Source organism: Hyaena hyaena, unplaced genomic scaffold (genome assembly GCF_003009895.1).
Source record: "Hyaena hyaena isolate Hyena2069 unplaced genomic scaffold, ASM300989v1 scaffold_103, whole genome shotgun sequence".
Lineage (NCBI taxonomy): Eukaryota > Metazoa > Chordata > Mammalia > Carnivora > Hyaenidae > Hyaena > Hyaena hyaena.
This window is the reverse complement of record NW_024080735.1, coordinates 3,340,512-3,361,943: the sequence shown is the minus strand read 5'-3', so window position 1 is coordinate 3,361,943 and position 21,432 is coordinate 3,340,512. Positions and strand designations below refer to the sequence as shown.

The following is a 21,432-nucleotide window of genomic DNA, read 5'->3' as shown; positions in this document are numbered from 1 at the left end:
GGAAGACCACACAGGGACCACACAAAGAAAATTAAAGACCAAAATGCCTCATGAACGTAGATAAAAAAAAATCTTTAACAAAATGTTAGCAAATAGAATTCAGCAGTATATATAATAGAATTCGTCCACCATGATGGATGGGTTTTATTTCAGGGATACAGGCTGATTCAGTATTCTAAAGGAACTGTTTGAAACTTGCATTACAGAAATTCTATATCAAAATCTTTAAAAAATTTTTAATAAAATTTTTTTAACATTTATTTGTCTTTGAAAGTCAAGACAGAACATGAGCAGGAGAGGGACAGAGAGAGTGGGAGACACAGAATCTGAAGTAGGCTTCAGGCTCTGAGCTGTCAGCACAGAGCCTGATGGGGGCTCGAACTCACACACCATGAGATCATGACCTGAGCCAACGTCAGAGGCTTTTCTGACTGAGTCACCCAGGTGCCCTGACATTGAAATTTTTAAAGAGAGATTAATTTTGAACTAGAGTGGAATTGTATATCTGTGCTTGAATTATTAAGTCCTTTTTTAAACAAATGTTAAAAACACCGCCGTTCTGACCGTGACTTCTCCCACTTTGGCTCACTGGGCCTACTCGTGATGCTTAAAAATTTACAGATGACGGGCAAATGTTGGGATTTTTAACCTGTGCGTTGTCGGTGCTTTAAAACAGTGTTTCAGGAGTGCCTGTGTGGCTCAGTCAGTTGAGTGTTCACCTCTTTATTTCGGCTCAGGTCATGCATGATCCCAGGGTTGTGGGATTGAGCCCCATGTCAGGCCCCATGCTGAGCATGGAACCTGCTTAAGTTTTTCTCTCTCCCTCTGCCCGCTGCTCACAGGCATGCTCTCTCTCTAAAGTGAAATGAGATGAAATGAAACAAAACAAAATAATTTTTCAAAGATTTACCTCTAACCTAGTTGCTGTATTTATTTCCCTACTTGTTACATAACAAATATATACTCGGTGGGGTATGCATTATTTGAAGGTGATAGGACACCCTCTCTCTTTTGAGGCAGCTGAATAACTGCTAACCAATCTTACGGTTACGGAGGCCGCTGTCCCTGCCCGTTCATCATCTGCAGACTTTGTCAGCAGCCCCTTAACTTTTCCCAATCTGTTCTGTAAATATCACCTTCTCTTCAGAATGTATTCAGCGCCTTGTGGGAGATGAATTTTCCTCGCTCATTTTCCTGGAAGGTGTGAACTAGTTGACAGAATGCTCTCCATTGGCTCTGTCATCCCGCTCATTAAATACAGATTATAGGTGGGGCGCCTGGGTGGCTTAGTCGGTTAAGCATCCGACTTTCGCTTAGGTCATGATCTCGCGGTTCGTGGGTTCGAGCCCCGCATCGGGCTCTGTGCTGACTGCCACCTCAGAGCCTGGAGCCTGCTTCAGAGTCTGTATCTCCCTCTCTCTCTGACCCTCCCCTGCTCACATTGTCTATCTCTCTCTCTCTCCTAGAAATAAATAAAAATATTTTTAAAAAAATTTAAAAAAAAATACAGATTATAGGCTAATAATGTACCTGGGTTGAACTGTGATGGTACTGGTTTGTGCCACTGGCCTTAGTAGTTTTGTTACTGTTGTTATTCCTTGATTATTATTTTCATAATGGCAGGGGCCAGTAATAGTAATATTAATGAAATGAGGCCATTGGATTTGACCTGCCTTACTTCCTGGTCTGCCACCTACATTAAAAGAAAGCATGTAAGCACAACAGAAAATAAAAACTAAAAATATGAAGGGTCTCTTTTCTTCCTCAAATGTCTAATCTTTCTATTCAAAGTAAACCACTACTAAGAGTTTTCATATTTGTCTTTAATGGAAATTTTTATTATAATGAAATCATATTAAAAGGCTGATTTTCACATTGCTTTTATCATTTAATTATGTATATATTAGGTTTTTCTATTTCCATATTTATACATTTATTGCATCCTATTAAATAGCTTCACTATACTGAATGGATATATATTTTAGTAGCTTGATTTTTTTTTTTTAAAATATTGATGGTCATTTAGATTCTGTCCCCATTTTTACTATCTTGAACTCTTCTGTGGTCAAAATCTTTACACATATCCCTTGGAATAGCGAGTTTAATCAAAGTGTGAATTCTCAGCAAGGTGAAATCAGATTACCAGCACATTGAGTCATTTCAGCACATCTGAGTGTGTGTGGCTGGCAGAGAGAAAATTGAAAATGCGAGAAGACAGCGCATCAGAACTACTCCCTGCGCCTCAGAAGCATGTGTGGTGTAAATTAGAATGAGAGGGTCTCAAGGGTTCGTAGTCTGCCATGTTCAAGGATAGTTTTTACACTGCAGGATATTCATGTTGTGTGGACTCTAACATGTATCCATTCCTCAGATTAAATTCCTCGGTAGTGGATCCCCTTTGCAGAGGGGCACCTGTACATGGAGACTTTCATAGTCTTTGGGAAAAGTTGGATCAGTGTACCTTGGCACTCAAAGGGTTTAAACATGTCTGGTTTCTCACATATCACATATTTCCCAAGTTTGGCCATTATTAAATGATTTTTCTCCTTAATTATGTAAGAAAATTTTTCTTTTGCTGACAAATAAGTTGAAATATGATGTAGCTCACGTTTGGTTTGGCTGTCACGTCTCTTTGAAATGGAGATTTGGAAGTAAACTGATGCCATGGTGAATAAGACCTGATATTTGGAATTCTTGCATTTCGCAATTAAAAATAACACTTGTTTTCTTATTTTTTAAAAAATAAAAAAAATTGTCTTTTTTCTCCTCAAATACTAGATTCAAGAGAATGATTTATTATTTGAAAGAATTTCTCTGTGAATACTTTATGGATGAGAGAAATCTCTATTACAAATAAATGGGAGGCCAAAGTGGATATAATCACAAGTGGGTATTTTCATTTTAACACATGATTTTCAACTATTGAGACAGTTTTGGTGTGCTTTGTAAGAATGTTGATCTAAGATACACCTGTTGATCTGGGGAAAATAATCCTGTGACACTTGTGCAGAATTATTATCATTTGTATATGGTCCATATTAACTTCTGTTTCAGCATAGGTATTACTGTTGCTCTTTCTCTTTAACCAGTAGCCCGTTAAGGGTAAAGTTTAAACAATATATAACTGCGTATTAAAAATATAAAGCTGCAAAGCAGATACAACAGCACTGTGGCAAACAGTATATATGGTTGAATAGAAACCGCATGACAGAGTCTGAAGAAAGCCGTATGATCTCCAGCAGCCCCTCCCACATATATATTACATTCTTATATACTCAAATATTCTGTTTTAAAGGGGGATATTAAAAGTTAGTGAGTTTTTTTTTTAAAGGTAAAAGACATTATTACAGCCTATTTAGACATGTGGACTCCTTGTTACAGCTTCATGAAGCTTAAAGTAATGCAGGCATCATGGTCTGGTTCGTACTGATTGAGAACAAGGTTTCTCAGCAGTGGCACTTACAATATTTGGGACCAGATAAGTCCTTGAGGCATAAGCTTCCTAATGCATTGTAGGATGTGTAGCAGCATCCTCGGCCTCTTCCCATGAGATTGTCCTAACCACCCTTACCCCACTTGTGACACCTGAGGACAGTGTGACCTACTGGAGCAAAAAAGACTGTGTTTAACATCTAATCTCGGTATCTGAGGCATTGATAGGACTAGTTTAATACCTAAATACTTACCAATAAAATCCTAGGATGTCTGCAGTTTGCTTAAAAAAAAAAAAAAAGAGTCTGCGTGTGTGTGTGTGTGTGTGTGTGTGTACACATGTGTGTACACACACACACACACGTTTCCATGGAGGGAGGGTGGTGGCAAGGGTGAGGGGTTGAGGGTGTGGATGAAACAGGATGGAACAGTAACATAGTTGTTGAAGTTGGTTGATGAGAACCTTGTGGGGAAGAAGTGGTTTCATTCTTTTCTCTTGTATATGTTTGAAGTTCTGGGTTATAGTTTATATTTTTTAAAATTATTTTTTCACTGAATGGTTCAGAATAGATTAGAATGTGCTAACGTTTAATCTGTTGACAAATTGTCTTTGGAGCTTTGTTTACTTGGAGTCCCTTGTCAAACGTTTTTTAGAATTTAGCTAGACTGTCTTTGAGATTCCAGAAAGCTTTTATAACAAAATAAAGTCAGGAGAGAGGAGTCTTCTGGGCTCGAACAGTCTGTGCCGCTCTCGGACTGTAAGTGTATGTCACTCAGGCTCTGAAACAGGACTTAGCAGGGAGTGAGTTGGGTGGTTCTGCTTTCCTGCTAAAGTGAACCAAAGCATCAAGTGAACTTCAGTCACCGGATTGGCAGGTAAAGCTGCTTGTTGATTTGGTTTAACGATTTTTAAAATTTTCTCTGGTGCCAATTCATGCATGGCTCTGGAAGTTTTATCTGATCAAATAAAATTTATGGATATACATGGAAAAAAATGGAGGTACTTGATGAGGTAATGTTAATAGTTTTGTGTATTATGGCTGTTGAGCTTATTTTATGGGAGATCTGAAAGTCGGCGCCTCCCCCAGATAGAATACTGTGGTGACTCTTCAGTGTGCCCGGAGTATTATGCAGCCAGTAGGGAGAAGGAGGTGTGTGTCCTGGTTTGGAAAACTGTTCGGGTATAGGGTTACTTGAAAAAAAACAAAAACAAAAACAAAAACAAAAAACAAACTTGCAGAGCACCGTGATCTGATTTGCATAAAGAAAAGAAAAGATAGGGGAGATGAGGCACCACGTGAATATTGCGTGTGTTCACATGCACCCGTGCGTTCACCCAGAGACACAAATTTTCTAAGAAATTTCTGAGACCCCAGAGTTCTTGGTGGTGACCTGGACACACGTGACACTGAAAGTGTGGGGCGTGACTCAGAAAATTGAGATTTTACTTTTACCCTTCAGTTCTTTTTGAACTTTCTGGTGTACTGGGGCTTTTTAAATTAAAACTTTAAAGATGATAGATTATTGGGACACCTGTGTGGCTCAGTCAGTTAAGTGTCCAACCTCGGCTCAGGTCATGATCCCACGGTTTGTGGGTTCGAGCCCCACGTCAGGTTCTGTGCTGACAGCTCAGAGCCTGGAGCCTCCTTCAGATTCTGTGTCCCCCCGCTCTCTCTGCCCCTCCCCTGCTCTCACTCACTCTCTCTCTTGAAAATAAACATTAAAAAATAAAAAGGATAGATTATAGAATTATATTGTATCATATAAAATGTTTTAATTTAAGCCACACATTTCTGAGGGTTCTACTTTTATAATAGTGGAAATACAGTCTCAGAATAAACTAAAACTCCTACAAATCAAAAATGAAAAAACAGTCCATTAGAGAAAATGGACAAAGGTGAGTGAACAATTCAGAGGAAGTTCAGTTGTCCAGGAAGCGTAGGTAACGCTCTTTATCTGCGTGCGTAATTGGGAGTATGTGAATGAAAAGAACGGTGGCATGGGGTTTTACACCCCCTGTATTGACACGCTTTAAAGTCTTATAATGCCAAATGCAGTTGAGGATGTGGGGAAGAGGGGAGACTTCTCCACCGGGTAGTAACCAGCACAAACTTAGGGAAAATTGGCTACGTCTGGTAAAGCTGAAAATGCTTCTGGGTAGCATTTCTGCCCCTAAGCATATACCTGGAGAGGCTCTCATACAGGTATGTTCACCGCAGTACCCTAGTAACAAAATGAAGGTAACTGTGTTTTCCTGGCTGGGGGTTTGCGTGGATAAATTCCAGCAGGTTCCAACAGGCTGTCACAGCAGTTGAAAGGAAAATAGCCACCATTGAATAAGAAGTCATCGAGTTGCAGAAGGGTAGATAAAATGATAACATTCATGGAAAATTTCAAAATGCAAAGCATTTCTTTGTTTTTGGACACGTATACGTGTGATCCAGGCACACGAGGGGAAGAAAATAACATCTGCGGATGAGTCATTTTATCAGGGGAGGTGGGTGGGGCGAAAAGAGCAAGATGACCACTTACTTGTATTTTATGTCCTTCAAATTAAAAAGGACGGAAGTAAAGATGGCAAAGTGTTACCTACATGGGCCGTGGTTGCGGGGTGAATACGTGCATTTTTCTGGTTGTTGGAAACTACGGCAGTGTTGCTTCATAGGAAATGTTTTCAAGGGTCTCATCCCTGTTGTCTGCTTCCTGAGGGTGCCTGACTTGTTGACCAGTCCTATAACCTCGGATGTGTTCCTTTTCCAGGACAGAAAGCATGATAAACATCTTAAGCAGTTGTTTGCATCATATATTTCCTAGTTTTACGTGAAGTGTCCTCTCATTAAAAAATCTTTTTCCCCCCTTTTCAGACAGCATGTTTTCGTGAAGAAAGGGACGTCTTAGTGAATGGAGATAACAAATGGATTACGACCTTGCACTATGCTTTCCAGGACGACAATAACTTAGTAAGAACCGTTTCTATATGTTTCAGTATTCTTATTGCGTTTTTATGGGCAGAATTTACGGTTATTTTCTTTTAAGTGGTATTTAAATGTAGTTTTTATTTAGAAAACCACTGAATTCCACAGCGTAGAAATTGTCCTCCACCCGTCCCCCCGAGGTACTTCAGTACGTTTCTCCTGGAATTTTTTATGCTTTTTAATAGGCAAGTCCACACTAAATGCAAACATTTAAATTCTGTAAAAGGTGCTCAGGATTTTCTCTTTTCACCACTTCCCCAGTATGTCTTGTTTGTAGTATTCTGTTACTACTTGGAATTTTACATAAAAGTTTTCAAAGCGGCCACGTGCCACTTTAAGCAGAGCCGCGTTTTGCATCCAGGCTGCACCTGCTTCTGTGTGGGATGTCACGGACCACGTGACAGAAGAAACCGGGGTGAGCTCGGAGGAAAACAGAAGCATGCAAAGTGCTGCTAAGTGACGATTGAAGGGACGAACAAGGAAGCAGGAGAGGCAGGGGGCTGCACGCCCCCGCCTACGACCCCTGTGTTTTCTGGCCCTAGTTTTTATTTTGCGGTTTTTTAGCGCACACGTGTTGAGTTCCTGCCATGTGCCACGCACGACACTGGGTCCTGGGGTAGAAAATTTAACACGATGTCTTGTTCTCGTGACATACGTTCACTGGACGTGTGCCGGGTGCTAGGCGCTGCTTTCTAGATTCTGGAGACGTGTTGGTAAGGGACAGAGGAGCTCTGTTTTTACTGTTCCAGGCGATGAATCCGAAGTCAGGTAAGTAATATTCTCAGAGGGTCTCAGGTGAAGAAGGTAGAACATTCACTGAAAGGCGTGAGGTCGGTGAGGACCCTTCTGAGACGACTGTCAGTTAAGCCAAGAAGGGAGGAGAGGCAGAGCGGGCTAGGTGAGTCCAAGTGTGCAGGGTGAAGCAGCTTGCTGTGTTCGCCCCGGTGGGGGGGAGAGTAGGGGCGTGGGGGGGAGAGAGGGAGAGGGTCCCAGCACCTAGCCCCGGACAGGCCACGGGAAAGAAGTTAACCACGTTTCTCAAAGCGATGAGGATTTTTGGTCATGGAACTCTTGTGTATTTTTTAAAATGGCATTCTAGACCAACATGGGACTTCCCCGGTGTGGCCAGGCACCGCCCGCCACTGTCCTGCTGGAACGCGGGTGTCCCCCGTGCACGGCGAGCTCTGAGCTCCGATCGCGGCATTCCCAGCCGTCAGGAAGGTCGCAGACCAGAAAACAATACCTTATCACCGCAGAAGTTCGTCACAGAAATAAAACCTGAAAAGGGTGCGGCAGCCGTAGGCAGCGCGTGAAGGCCTGTTTGTCAGACGGGCAGGCGGGATGACCGGCCGCTTCCCAGCGTCCAGTGAATTCAATCAGGCTTGTGGCCGCGGCCAAAGAAACGCATTCATAGAGAATAGACTCGGCTCTGACGGTCAGCCTTTGGGCGAGAACAGTTGCTTAAAGAATGGGGGGACGTTGGGAACAGCAGCAGTAGTTGATTTTAAAACCAGGAAATGAGTTTGAGTGGTTGGTTTGGGCTCTGGAGTTGAAGGAGGTTATGAATTCCGTTCTGTTGTTCTTTGAGGCGCCGGGCCTGAGTTTGCAGTGACCGACACATCAGCCTTTATTAATAGTTAGTGTGGAATGTTTACAGTGAAAGAATTTTCAGAGAAGTTGAGAAGACACGAATTAGGTACAACCTGAATGTTCTCTGCTTCGATGTATTACCATGGAGAGCAGTGAAAGCAGGCATGGACGGATTTACATGTAATGTGAAATACCAGGCGCCTAATGCCCGCAGATATCCCTTGTCTTCTTAGTCAGCAGGGAGCCGGCAGCAGATATGTGAATCTGTCCTTTGTCACTGAATCAGTAATGTCACTGGTCAGCTTTACTCAGTCTCATGGAAGCAACTGTTCCCACATCCGTGAAATTTCGTTGGAAATCCCAGCTGCACGTCCGTGTGTTTGGTGCTTTTACGCTGTTAACGTTTTGTGGCAAAGGGCCAAGATCGAAACATGTCTGAACAAAAAAAACCCACCCTCAGCCATTATTAGAGAATACTGAATAGCTGTGAAATTAGTGTTTCCTGTAGACTTGATATGTTTTAAAATAAATTTAACCCAAGATTCTAGGACAAAGCAGCACACAGACATGTACAACTTACCCTGTCATGTTGACAGCTCACCTTAACTGGAATCGCAGGTCCTGTCGAGCTGCTTTATCTAATTCTCATGCTGTCAAAAGTGAAAAGAAATGAGATCCCCATTTCCACATAAGCTTGCTTCAGATGGACCTTTTGAGCTCAAACTATATTTAGCACTAGTTTTGGGGATTTGAGTGCTAAGGAAATGTCCATAGTTCCAAACCCACTTTACGGCATTGGAGAACTCCCACCTGACCGTTAGTTAGAAGTGATGAATCTGCAGTGAAATGACACGCCGAAACACAGGTATCAGAACAGTCAGTAAAGGCCTTCCAAGTGAGGGATATGCTTCATTAAAATTATATGCTCATGAGGGGTGCCTCGGGGGCCTCTTCAGTTAAGCGTCCGACTCTTGACTTCGGCTCAGGTCATGTTCTCGTGGTTCGTGAGTTGAAGCCCTACATCATGCTCTGAGCTGACAGCACAGAACCTGCTAAGAATTCTTTGTCTCTCTCTTTCTTTCTGCCCTCTCCCACTTGCTCTCTATCTCTCTCAAGAAAATAAATAAAAAATTATATGCTCATGAATTAGTGCTGCCATTATATGAGTGACACATGTCTATATACATCTCTGACTTAAATGACATGAACCCTGCCATCTTTAAGCGAAAATATAATTAAAAGTTTGTGTAACTTAGTAGTCACAGAGTTCGTCTAATTTAGGCCAGATCTTGTCTTTATATTCCTTACACGCTTCCAGACTGAAATAGTGTGTTTCAAACTTCAGATTGAAAGTTTTATTATGACTCGTTGGTTGATCATAAAATCAATGCAAGGGGGGTTACAACCAGCATTTAAAAAATTAAGTAAAACAGGAAATGACAGAGTTCAAGCAGTAAGAGGAGTTATTGTCTTGTGACATTTATTTCTTGAATAATATGTATCAAATCATCATATAAATCGTATTTATTATTGTGGGTTTTAGTCAGAATTGTTGTAGAGCTTTGCATACATTAGTTCTGTTAAATTGAGTGGGATGGTATTTGACTTGAACTTACCATACTTCTGTGAAATTTTTGTGGTGAGTGTGTCAGCGCAAATACAATCTACACAGGTTTGTTAGCAAAATTTCCAAGAGTAAACACACACCAAGTTTTTGCTTAGCAAACTTACAGCAGTTCATCATGATGGATTTTTGAAGGCTTTTAGGTAATAAGGACTAAAATCCACCAGTCACCGTGTTTTTCTGTTATAGATAGGCACAACAGTGTGGATTCAGGGATTGCTTAAAACTCTGCATTTCATTAGAAATGTAGAAATTTACAGATACAGAACTAGAGTATCCAACTACCGAATCTTGTATAGTAAAATTTTGCCTCATTTTCGTTGACAAAAAGTCTGACTTATTCTGTCTTCTCTGAGTTTAGTCTTCTATGTGCCCTTTGCTTTTGACATTAGAATTAACCTGGCTTTTTTCATTTCTCGGTGAGAAGTAGTCTGTATATATCAGTTATTTCTCACTGAGAAATAATCTGTATACATCACTCATTAATTTCTTGGTGAGAAGTAATCTGTGTATCTGTGTGATTAATTCTATTAGGAATAAAAGTTAGAGTGGGGCGCCTGGGTGGCTTAGTCGGTTAAGCGTCCAACTTTCGCTTAGGTCATGATCTCGCGGTTCGTGGGTTCGAGCCCCTCGTCGGGCTCTGTGCTGACTGCCAGCTCAGAGCCTGGAGCCTGTTTCAGTCTGTGACTCCCTCTCTCACTGACCCTCCCCTGCTCGCGCTGTCTCTCTCTCTCTCTCTCTCTCTCTCTCTCTCTCTCTCTCTCTCCTAGAAATAAAAAAAAAAAAAAAAAAGTTAGAGTTTAACAGGAGGGGCACTGAAATAGACAAAATCTGTAAATCGCCAGTTTTCCTTAGCGTAGGGGAAGTTCGCGCTGTGTTAGTCTCAAGAGTATGAGTCCTAAATTACCTTGGTCATCACCAAAGATTTTCTGTTGAATATTTATGAAATATTAGAAAATAAAATCATTTAGCAATGTTGGCAAATCTAGTCTTAGATACCAAAAAGGAAAATTTATTTTACGGTTCTTTTCCAAAATAACCTGATCTGCAGTGCTGTGTGATTCGAGGAAGCCATGAGGAATAATTTCAGTTTCACGTATAACCTGCTCAGATATCTCCACAGCCCGTTGCTGGAAAAATATAGAGTCATAGCATTTTATGTGCGTCAGATAAGTTGCGTACCTTAACGAATGATCTTAAAATGTGATTAGAACCTTTATTTTTTAAAAAACTAATTAAACACAGACCTGCTTAGTTGCATCAACAGGGTCACATAACAGTTTTTCTCACTTAGATATCATTTAGAATATTTTGAATCCGTGCAGTGTGTCTCTTCTTCATACCTTCTTGTCCACTTTTCCTGTTTAGGTATTTTATCCTGGAGGGGAAAAAAATCCGGAAAATATTTAAAACAAAAATTTTACTTCTTAAATTAGCATTTGTAAACTGTTTACAGGATAAGAGACGTTTAAATGTTAGATGGTGATTAGTCATATGAACTCCGGAGATGAACTCCGGACTCTTTACTGGAATCCAGTTTGTGCTGAGGATAGAAATTGTTGGCAAACAAGGCAAGAAGGGGGTTAGTGCAGTGTGGGCTCCAGGATTAACTAGTGGTGTCTCTGGCAGCAGGTGGACTAAACGGACTTCCTGTTCTCCCTAAGGAAACTCCCAAAAGCATATCTGTTCTAAGAGATGTTCTTTCTCCAGAACACAGTTCATTTTTTGTGTGCTTTTACACATTTTAGCATTGTTTCTTTGGAATGTAGTTTCTTAGAAGCACAAGCTTTGAAATAAAGATTTTTTTTTTTTTTTTAAAGAAATTGGGAGCTGGAAATCTTATGGTGTGTTACAGCCATATCTAGTGGTCTGGTTTATTTTGGAGGGATGAAAGATTGCTGAAGACTCAGTCTGGACCTTGAATTTCTTTTTTATTATTCCGGCATTCTGCGCATATTCTTTATGTAATGAATGTAGTCAGCTTTTTTATGGAACTGAGTCTTTTGAGTAAAAAGAAAGTGATCTCAGGATCAAGAACCCTGAGTTCTGGTTTTTCCACTGCCCAGGGTGTGTTTGGGCAAATCGTTTCACTTCTTACACCTCTGAATACACAGCCGTAAGGCGGCGCAGCAGCTGCGATCCCTGTGTCCAGTACAGGGACCTTATCTAAGTACCCTGTGTCCGCACTCTGGGACTCCTAATTCATGGGGACGGTGAAAGTGCTGGTCACTCAAGCATGAACACCCCACTTTCCCTGCTCTAGTCTCAGCGTTACCTTTCACCTCCTCTGGATCTGTGCAGATTTGCTCCTATTTGTACCTGTTCTCATTCTTCCTCTCACTGTGGGTGAGCTGTTTGCCTTTGACTTTGGGTCCATCACCTTTGGCCCTTCACAGAACTCGACTGCACTGGTCCACTGCAGTGTGACTAGCTCTTTCCGCCTCTACAATACACAGCGCTAGAAATGTAAAAACCAAGTATATATTACTCTGCATCTTGCTCTTGTCCTTCAATGATCCCATGGGCATATATACTTAATTATTCTTTTTGGCGACTGTATAAGAGTCCACAGAATGACCATGTTGAATGGATCTATTTAATAGTTTCTTGTTGATCTCTCTTCATATTGCTTCTGACTTGGGGCAGTTATCGAAGTGCTGTGCAGTAAATATACTTGTCCACATGCCCGACATAATTGGAGTTTTTCTTTTCATTGACTATATTCCTAAAAGTGGGTCCAAGGACACGCACCTTTTAAATTTCAACAGATACAGGCAGTTACTTTCCCGAGGAGTTGCAGTGTGTCATCCTCAAGAACGCAGTGTTGTTTCAACTCACCGCTCCCAAAACAGGAATGGGCTTCTTGCTGCTCTGATTGGTATAAAATGGATCTCATTGTCACTTTGGTTGTGACCATATAATAATTGGCTAATTGTGCTTCCTCTCAGATGAATTAATTGTTAATACGGCCTCAGCCTCATTTTGCTGGATTGCTTGCCCTCTTCTTGACACCTGGTGGGAGGCCTTTGTGATGGGATTATCATGTCCTTGACATATCTTGCCAACATTACCCCTCAATCTATATTTTTCTTAAACTTGCTTAAAGACATCTTTGCCATATTGGGTAATACTTTAAAGGTAGTTGATAAGTAGGAAGTTCTAGCAGATATTAAACTTTACTAATTATTCACGAGAGCCATATGATATTGACATGGGAATAGACAACCACAGGAAGACAGAGTGCCCAAGAGCAGATCCAAGTGTATTTCACATCCTGAATTATGATAAGGGGACATTTCAGTTTAATTACAGGAAAGAACGGATATTTAACTGCTTTTTTAGATTATTGACTCTTTTTTAAAATTTATTTTTTAATGTTTTATTTATTTTTGAGACAGAGACAGAGCATGAGTGGGGGAGGGGCAGAGAGAGATGGGGAGACACAGAGTCCAAAGCAGGCTCCAGGCTCTGAGGTGTCAGCACAGAGCCCAATGCGGGGCTCGAACTTGCGAACTGCGAGATCATGACCCGAAGTTGGACACTTAACCAACTGAGCCACCCAGGTGTCCCAGATAATTGACTCTTTAAATAAGAGAGTAGCTTTCACACCTTGTACAAAAAGACATTTTAGACGAATGAATGAATGAACATGATCCAAGGTCAGGTTCTGTTCCTTAAAGGGCCTACAGCAATACCCTCTACTTTCCTGTCACAGTATTTACAGGACACTGAAGTCCCCACTGATTTGTGTTTTCTTCTCCATTAGGTTGTAAATTCAATCGAGGCAGGAGGCCTGACTTAGTCACTGTAGCGGCTCCATTGTGGAGTGTGATATTCACACACAGTGGGTCCTTTCTCTCTGGAATTGTGAATGAGCTTATATTTATGTTTCTCTCTTGTTCGGTATTCTGTCTTCCATTCCCAAGAAAGTCATTTACAGAATAAAATATAAAATAGGAAGCTATTTACTTTGTCCCTATACCTGTAAGAGTAATACAGTGGAGGCGGCCAGGGGCCTGGATGAGGATTGGGGAAGTGGGTGGGGTAGAAGTGGATGGACCCCAGGAGATTCAGGAGGAAGTCGCAGGACCTGGGCGATTGTGACAAACGTTGTCCTGAACAAAGGGGAACACGTAAAAGAATGACTTGCAGCTCTTGGGAGGGATCTGCTGGGCTCGGTTTTGGACAGAAGGAGCTTTTTCCCTATGTGAGGTTTTTATTCTCTGTTTCTAATTCATCTTGTCTCCCTAATACCAAAACCCGATTGCAGGTGTAGTTAATTTTAACTCCTCGCTTGTCTCTTATGAATTTTCTTTGGTGTTTCTGCTCATTGCTCTCTCCAGTTGCTGAATTCTGTCCTAGTAACAGCTAATTTACCTCTGAGGGCAGAGTAGGGGAAGAGTATACGAGCAGGCAGAGCCAGCACGCTGTTTAGCAGGCCGCAGGAAAGGAAAACTAGGAATAATTAGATATTCATAATTTTTTAAAAATTTTATTAGAATCCCAAGCAGGCTTCATGCTCTGCATGGAACCTGATGCAGGGCTTTCGACCCCACAGCCCCGGGATCACGACCTGAGCCGAAACCAAGAGTCAGACGCTCAACCAGCCGAGCCACCCAGGCGCCCAAATCTATATATTTGTATATACAAAAATATACAAAATTATATTCATAATCTCATGGAGCTTTATTATCATAGAAGAGGTCCAGTAAGACACATGGAGAGGCCCAAGGAAAGGGATCCACGGGGTTTATTAAGAGGGAGCACGTAGCAGATTATGGGTAAAAGTAGGCGGTAGGCTGACACAGGGAGCCTAAACTTTGAATGGGACCGTGGGTGGCAAAAATGTGGAGATGGGTGTTTTCTAGCAGTGGACTGGCAGATGGTTACCCCCAGACCTTAGGAGCCTGGGAGACAGTAGCTCCTGTGCACCGTCGAGGCAGGAAAGCCTCGGATGGAGGAGCCCTTTGCCTTCTTATCCCCTGGTTTCTTCTCTGGGTTTGGGATAGAAAAATCTTGATTGGCACCCGGTGAATGTTTGTTGAAGGGGGTGAGTCATGTTTTATGACTTTCTGTGTGGAAGTATTTGCTTCCAGTTTTGATAGCAGACTTCTTTATTTGTAAAGTTTTGTGTTTGCTACTCACAGTACGTCTTTAAAGTAGTAGATGTGGGTTTCTTCTCCACAGCCGCCATCCTTGCTAGCAACATGTTTATGCTAAGAGTTTCATTATATAGGTTTGTTCTGATCTTCATGATAGGGTCTGGTCTGTTAAACATTAGGCCTAGTAAATAGAGCAAGTAAACTGTAGACCAGGATTTGAAATACGTTGTTTCTCTGATTTTCAAGGATTTGAAAAATTAAATTGGTTGCTTTCATTTAACAAAAATTGCCCATGCTTATAATTTTAATGTACGAATGTGAATTTCCTCAAGACTCTTTAAATCTTAAATGTCAACTTGGTGATGTCACTGAAGTGATATCTTTATTTGGCAGTAAAATAATTTTCCTTATTTGTTTATTTATTGAAATAGAGAGGGACCGAGCAAGCCTGTGCTCCCACGAGCAGGGGAGAGAGGCAGAAGGAGAGGGAGAGAGGGAGAATATTAAGCAGGCTCGATGCCCAGTGCACAGCCCAAAACAGGTTTTGATCTCATGATTGCGAGGTCGTGACCTGAGCCGAAATCAAGAGTTGGACGCGTAACCAACTGAGCCCCCAGGTGCCCCTTGGTAATAAAATCATTTTAACTTCAAGGTGTTAAAATTGACATTTAAGTATCTTCTGTGTGCTCTCCTTCACGCTGAGTGCTATGCTCTGAAGAAGGTGTCGTTAGCATAGATATATAGATGACAAAATAAAGTGTCAAAGAGAGTAATTTATTTTTCAAAAGTTATTTATAACCCAGGGTCAAAATTTAAATACAGATATCTCTGTCTACAAAGGCCATCTTTTTACTGTGTCTTGTTTTCACTCAACTTAAAAAAAATACATAATATATGATATAGTATGATATAATTAATATAATAATACACACATATATACATATTTATAAAGCAATATAGAAAATACCAAAAAGCGGGGCACCTAGTGGTTGAGTCGGTTAAGCATCTGACCTTTGACTTCAGCTCAGGTCATGATCTCGTGGTTTGTGGGACTGACCCGTGTCGGGCTTCATGCTAGTGGCCCAGAGCCTCCTTGGGATTTTCTCACCTCCTCTGTCTCTGCCCCTCCCCTGCTCACGCTCCCTCTCTCTCTCTGTCTCAAAATAAATAAATAAACTTAAAAACAAAGAAGAACGGAAATACCAGAAAGCTGTGACACCACGGGTAACCTAACACTGCAGAGCTAATCCCTGCGAACATCTTGGCGTCAACTCCTTGTCCTTTCGTTCCCGGCACACACACACCCGTGGTGAAGGAGAACTGTTGGTTCACTTTGTTGCATGGCACTCTCTCCGTACCGCCTTGCTTCTGCCATTAGGAGAGCGGGTTTCTACACCCGCGTCAAACGGTGGGGGGCAGTGCCACGAGGTCGATCCGCCGCAGCAGCTTGCCCGACTCAGACCAGCGCCCGGACACGGGTGCGCAGGGCAAGGTGTGGCGAGAGGGGCGCCGACCCCCTCAGCGACGCCTCTACCCGTTGGCCAGCCTGAAGCTCTCCCTTCCTCCTTCCGGGGTGCCAGCAAGGCCTCACACGTAGGCGTGGTCCACAGGGTGCTGCCCATTACTGAGGGGTCCCTCCTCCGCCCTTCCCTGGAAATTTCCAACCTTCCCGTCTTGGTTGGTGCCCCTGGTGACCCACCCCCGTCCTTAGGTTACCCAAGGGCTTTGCAAAAGTCACCTCAGTAGCATAAATACCAGTGTGGTTGGAAGGAGTTCGTTATAAATAAGAAAAGCCAGCTTTGTGCCAAAAATATATATATATATATATGATTATAAATCACAGTATCATATACACATACTTGTGAGAGTCCATGTCTTAAATTAGTGGACATCTGTTTCCATAGACCTAAGAAGAGTCCATGTGGATATTTCTGCACTTTCAGAAGTAAGAGGGGAAATACGTACATCGTGGAAATTATTATGTCCTGTATCATAGTGCTTTCCACATGCTGCTCCAAGTACTGGGTTAGTGAAGTTGTTGCCAGTCCAAGAGAAAGGAAGGAAAATGTCATGATGATAAAGAGGAATTTATTCAACAGGCATGACTGTCTTGTATTCTGAGTTACTGTCACCATTTTTGGAGAATTAGAATGTTTCTTCTTCTATGAAATGTCTGTTCAAGGGGATGATGTTGCTGTTACTTGTGGATGCTGTTACTTGGCAAAGTATAACAACAAAGCAGTGGTAATCCTTTGTTGTTCCCTGCTCAGTTTTTAACAATTTTATTTTCTTGCCTTGGGAAGCTTACAGGCCCTGTCAAGATCATCTTACACAACTTCTTGTTAATTGACGACAGTATTTGACCCCAGTGCTACTTGACCTTGGGATCTGTTACATGTACTTTTTCACCCTTCTTATTTTTGCTTACTTTTTCTTCTTCCCAGTACCTGGTTATGGACTATTACGTGGGCGGGGATTTGCTGACGCTGCTCAGCAAATTTGAAGACAGACTGCCTGAGGACATGGCTCGGTTTTACTTGGCTGAGATGGTGATCGCGATCGACTCCGTTCATCAGCTGCACTACGTGCACAGGTGGGTAAGACACCCCGCCCCCCCCCCCATGCGGCAGCAGGCTGTGTGTGTGTCCAAGGAGGCTTTTTCATGGCAACGTGGTGCTTTCCAGGGCCGTGGAGTAATTGTTTCTTTGTAAACTGCTTGACCGGTGTAGTGATTGATTGAAAGTCTTCCCTACAGATGTGGGTGTAACTGTATGCAGTTTAAGATGGAATGATAGAAGTGGGCCTGTTTACAAAATGATTTTTCATCAGGATTATTCTTCTACTTTTTTTTTTTTTTAAATGTTTTTTTTATTTCTAGGAGAGAGAGAGAGAGAGACAGCGTGAGCAGGGGAGGGTCAGAGAGAGAGGGAGTCACAGACTGAAACAGGCTCCAGGCTCTGAGCTGGCAGTCAGCACAGAGCCCGACGTGGGGCTCGAACCCACGAACTGCGAGATCATGACCTAAGCGAAAGTCGGACGCTTAACCGACTGAGCCACCCAGGCGCCCCTATTCTTCTACTTCTTGACACACATTAAAAATTTCTTTCTCCATGAACGGTTCATAATAATTTATGTGTAATAAATTTTAAAACATACAGTTTTAAAGGCAGTCTCATATTTTATTTTTTATTAAAAAAGTTTTTCAAGTTTATTTTTGAGAGAGAGACAGGGAAAGTGAGTGAGGTAGGGACAGAAAGAGAAAGAGAGAATCCCAAGTAAGCTCTGCACTGTCAGCATGGAGCCCGACGTGGGGCTCGACCCCACAAACCATGAGATCATGACCTGAGCTGAAACCAAGAGCCAGACACTTAACTGACTGAGCTCCCCAGGCGCCCCGGCAGGCTCACATTTTAAAAGGAGAGAACATAAGAAACCATCACAAAGTTACTGATGAATTAATCATTCAGATGAGGACATCTTGGGTTGTGCAAGATGTGAGCGTGAAGAGGCGCTGGGGAGCAGCAGGTGCGGAGCCTGACCCGTCTGAGAGGGAAGGCGCTGTTGTCAGAGACCGCGGGGCCGTGTCGCAGTGACGCGGAGGGCTTGCTGCGGCCCCGCCGGCAGGGGGCTCCGGGGCTCTGGGTCAGATGGGGCTGGGAGCTGGCATTTCCCACACATCCCCGGGTGCTCCTGCTGCCGCTGGTCCAGCCACCAGACCACACTTTGAGTCCTTCTGCTCAGTAACACAGAAGCGACCGTTCCTTCTAAGTTGTGGGTGATGGTAATCTTTGGGAAGGACAGGAGTGGGGGAAGAAGAGGAAGTTTCTGTTTTGGTGGTGAGTTTTTTTTTTTTTTTAAGATGTGATTATCTTCTGCTGATTGGTTTACTTAGCAATGCACTTCTAGGACATTATTAAAGGAAGAATATTTTTGTTAATGTGTATTTATTTTGAGAGAAGAAGAGAGCATGAACAGGGCGGGGGGAGGGGCAGAGAGAGAGGGAGAGAGAATTCCAACCCCGTTCTGCTCTGTCAGCTCAAGAGCCCAGTGTGGGGCTCAGTCCCATGAACTGTGAGATCATGACCTGAGCCGAAACCAAGAGTTGGTCGCTTATCCAACTCAGCCACAGGTGCCCCAAAAGTAAAATATTTTGCTTAAAATTTTTCTAGCCTACTCCTATGCTTTTCCCTGTTGATGTTTGATAGTCACAAATTTTATTGAAACTAAAAACATGAAAATACTTGGAAAATTGCAGAACACAACATGTTTTTAAGATGGCATTGTGGTCTCGAGAACGAATTATAGGATGAGAAACTAAAGGGCTTTTTTTGTTGCTCAAACAGTAACCCAAGGTCCTAGCTGAGGACTGTCATTTAAAAATACTTTAAAAGTATAGGGGCGCCTGGGTGGCTTAGTCGGTTAAGCATCCGACTTTCGCTTAGGTCATGATCTCGCAGTTCGTGGGTTCGAGCCCTGCGTCGGGCTCTGTGCTGACTGCCAGCTCAGAGTCTGGAGCCTGTTTCAGTCTGTGACTCCCTGTCTCTCTGACCCTCCCCTGCTCACGCTGTCTCTCTCTCTCTCTCCTAGAAATAAATTAAAAAAAAATTTTAAAAAAAATTTTTTTTAAAAATAAATAAATAAAATAAAATAAAAATACTTTAAAAGTATCATTTTATTGACCATTTAAAGAATGTTAGTCTCATGGGGTTTAGGGAAACTTTACCCGATTCGTATCTAAATTCTCAATAAGGAATGATTGCTTTTGAAGATAATTCCTCTGGATTGGAGATAGTCAGTTTGAGGTGTTTGTGTCACCTGCCCGTGTTCCAAGCTGTGACAGCTCTTCCTGCCATCACAAGACCCCCTCCCACCGACGGTACACACCGTCCCCCTCAGTACAGCCCTCCACACGACAGCTGTCTTCCTGGAGTTGACACTGAGAAGCCTTCCAACCCTGAGCTCTGCTTACACACACATCAGCTACAAGGTGCCTCGTGGTGAATGAATCCCATTCATTCCATTGTCGGGCAGTCCACTGCCATAGGATTTTACTTTATGTGAAGTTTTTCTCCTAATCATTGGTCCTAGTTTTGCCTTAGAACCACATATAATAATCTAATTTATCTTATTATCATTGCCTCCTGAAGTCCTCTCATCTTTAGGTTAAACATCTAAGTATCTGTAGTTTCTCTGTTATCAAGGCTTACGGACACGTTCTCTCTCCCACCATCTGCCATGCGCATACATACCCTCACCGTCACATTGTGCCCCTCCCCCCCACGCCTCCTCTCCCTCCTGTCTCTCCCTTTACTCCTCAGTGGACATGTTCTGCTGGGTCAGCGTACCTCTTAAAATGTGGTTCTCATTTTCTGGATAGATTGTAGTTTAGTAGATGCTTTACTGAGGAAGTATTCATGGAGTCTTCTTTTATAAATAGCACTGCGCTGAACTGCATAAAATTTCAAGTACGTGTAGCATATAGTCCTGACTTGTGAACGGCTTCCAGTCTGTTTGGGGACACAAAACACAAGACATAAAGAACTAAAGTAACAGAAGTTAAATAACCATTTGGGGCAAAAGTATAAGAGATGGAGTGAGCCCTGATTGTGAACTCTTAATTGAATTATACAAGCAAATTATAAACTCCGAGAAACAAGTGATAAGCTTAATTCTAATGGTTTTTTCCAGTGGTAATTTAACTCTCACTATGTGTTATACACGTTACCTGTATTCTTCTAATTCTGACAATTCCGTGATTAGGCTGTCATCTAAATTGGATGTTGTTCTGTTTTATAGTTGAGGAAACCCAGCTTCAGAGACAGGAGCCAGTAATTAGCATAGCCTGGGGTAAAACTGAAGTCAGGTGGAGGCCAGAATTTATCCTGTTCATACAACGTCATAATGCTCATAAGAGAATGCTTTACTGCTAGGATTTTGCAGGCTAAAAAGGCTTTCTGTGGGCAGAGAGGAAGGCATGCTAGAGACAAGGCATGGAGGAGACAGGGACACAGGCGGGCAGAGCACAAGTCTAGAGAAGAGAACTTACGTTGAGTTTAGGAAGAGGGAGGCCATTCCTGTTGTGGAAACGCTTGAATACCATGCTATAGACTTTATATCTTGGGAGCCATCAAGTTACTGATAATTTTAGGTAATGTCGTGTTTGATTAAAACAGTGTGTTGAGTAAGTTGGTCTTACAGTAAACTTGCGTATCAGTTTTCACGTTTTGCCAAATCTCAGAATGTTTTATAATTAGGAACTTCAAGTATAGGGAGTTAGAGCAGATAAAAAGGGAGTAATGGAGACTGGGTGTGTTTGAGGAAGGAAATAACTTTTTTTCCCTTCTGTTCTTTTATTATTTTTGAAAATGTTTATGGATTTATTTTGAGAGAGAGTGTGTGTGTGAGCAGGGAAGGGGCAGAGAGAGGGGAAGAGAGAGAATCCCAAGCAGCCTCCGTGCTGTCAGTGCAGAGCCTGATGCGGGGCTCGAACTCACAAGCCGTAGGTTATAACCTGAGCCAAAATCAAGAGTTAGACACTTAACCGACTGAGCCACCCAGATGCCCCGCCCCCCGCCGTGTTCTTTTAAAATAAATTTATTTCCAAACTTATAAAATACATTATTGGTGTTCTAAAAGCACAGACATTTTCATATGCAAATTTTGTCTTCACTTATGTGTGGTTTTATTGAGAGAAATGAACAGAGGAGAG

At 42.2% G+C, this 21,432-nt stretch overlaps 1 protein-coding gene and 1 long non-coding RNA gene across 9 annotated transcripts in view; one reads left to right on the top strand and one right to left on the bottom strand.

Moving 5' to 3' along the window:
- Window positions 1-21,432, top strand: part of CDC42BPA (CDC42 binding protein kinase alpha) — a 292,087-nt gene that overhangs the window by 103,348 nt on the left and 167,307 nt on the right. For all 8 annotated transcript variants that reach the window (XM_039235880.1, XM_039235877.1, XM_039235878.1 and 5 more), the window contains exons 4-5: window positions 6,297-6,392; window positions 17,168-17,316. In XM_039235880.1, the coding sequence (XP_039091811.1) occupies window positions 6,297-6,392; window positions 17,168-17,316 (245 nt within the window). The remainder of the gene's footprint in view (window positions 1-6,296; window positions 6,393-17,167; window positions 17,317-21,432) is intronic.
- LOC120234166 lies at window positions 10,875-20,554 on the bottom strand. The gene is made up of 3 exons (XR_005529004.1): window positions 20,449-20,554; window positions 20,069-20,230; window positions 10,875-10,999 (listed from the first exon to the last, which is right to left on the bottom strand). It is a non-coding gene; the product is annotated as an uncharacterized LOC120234166 (long non-coding RNA).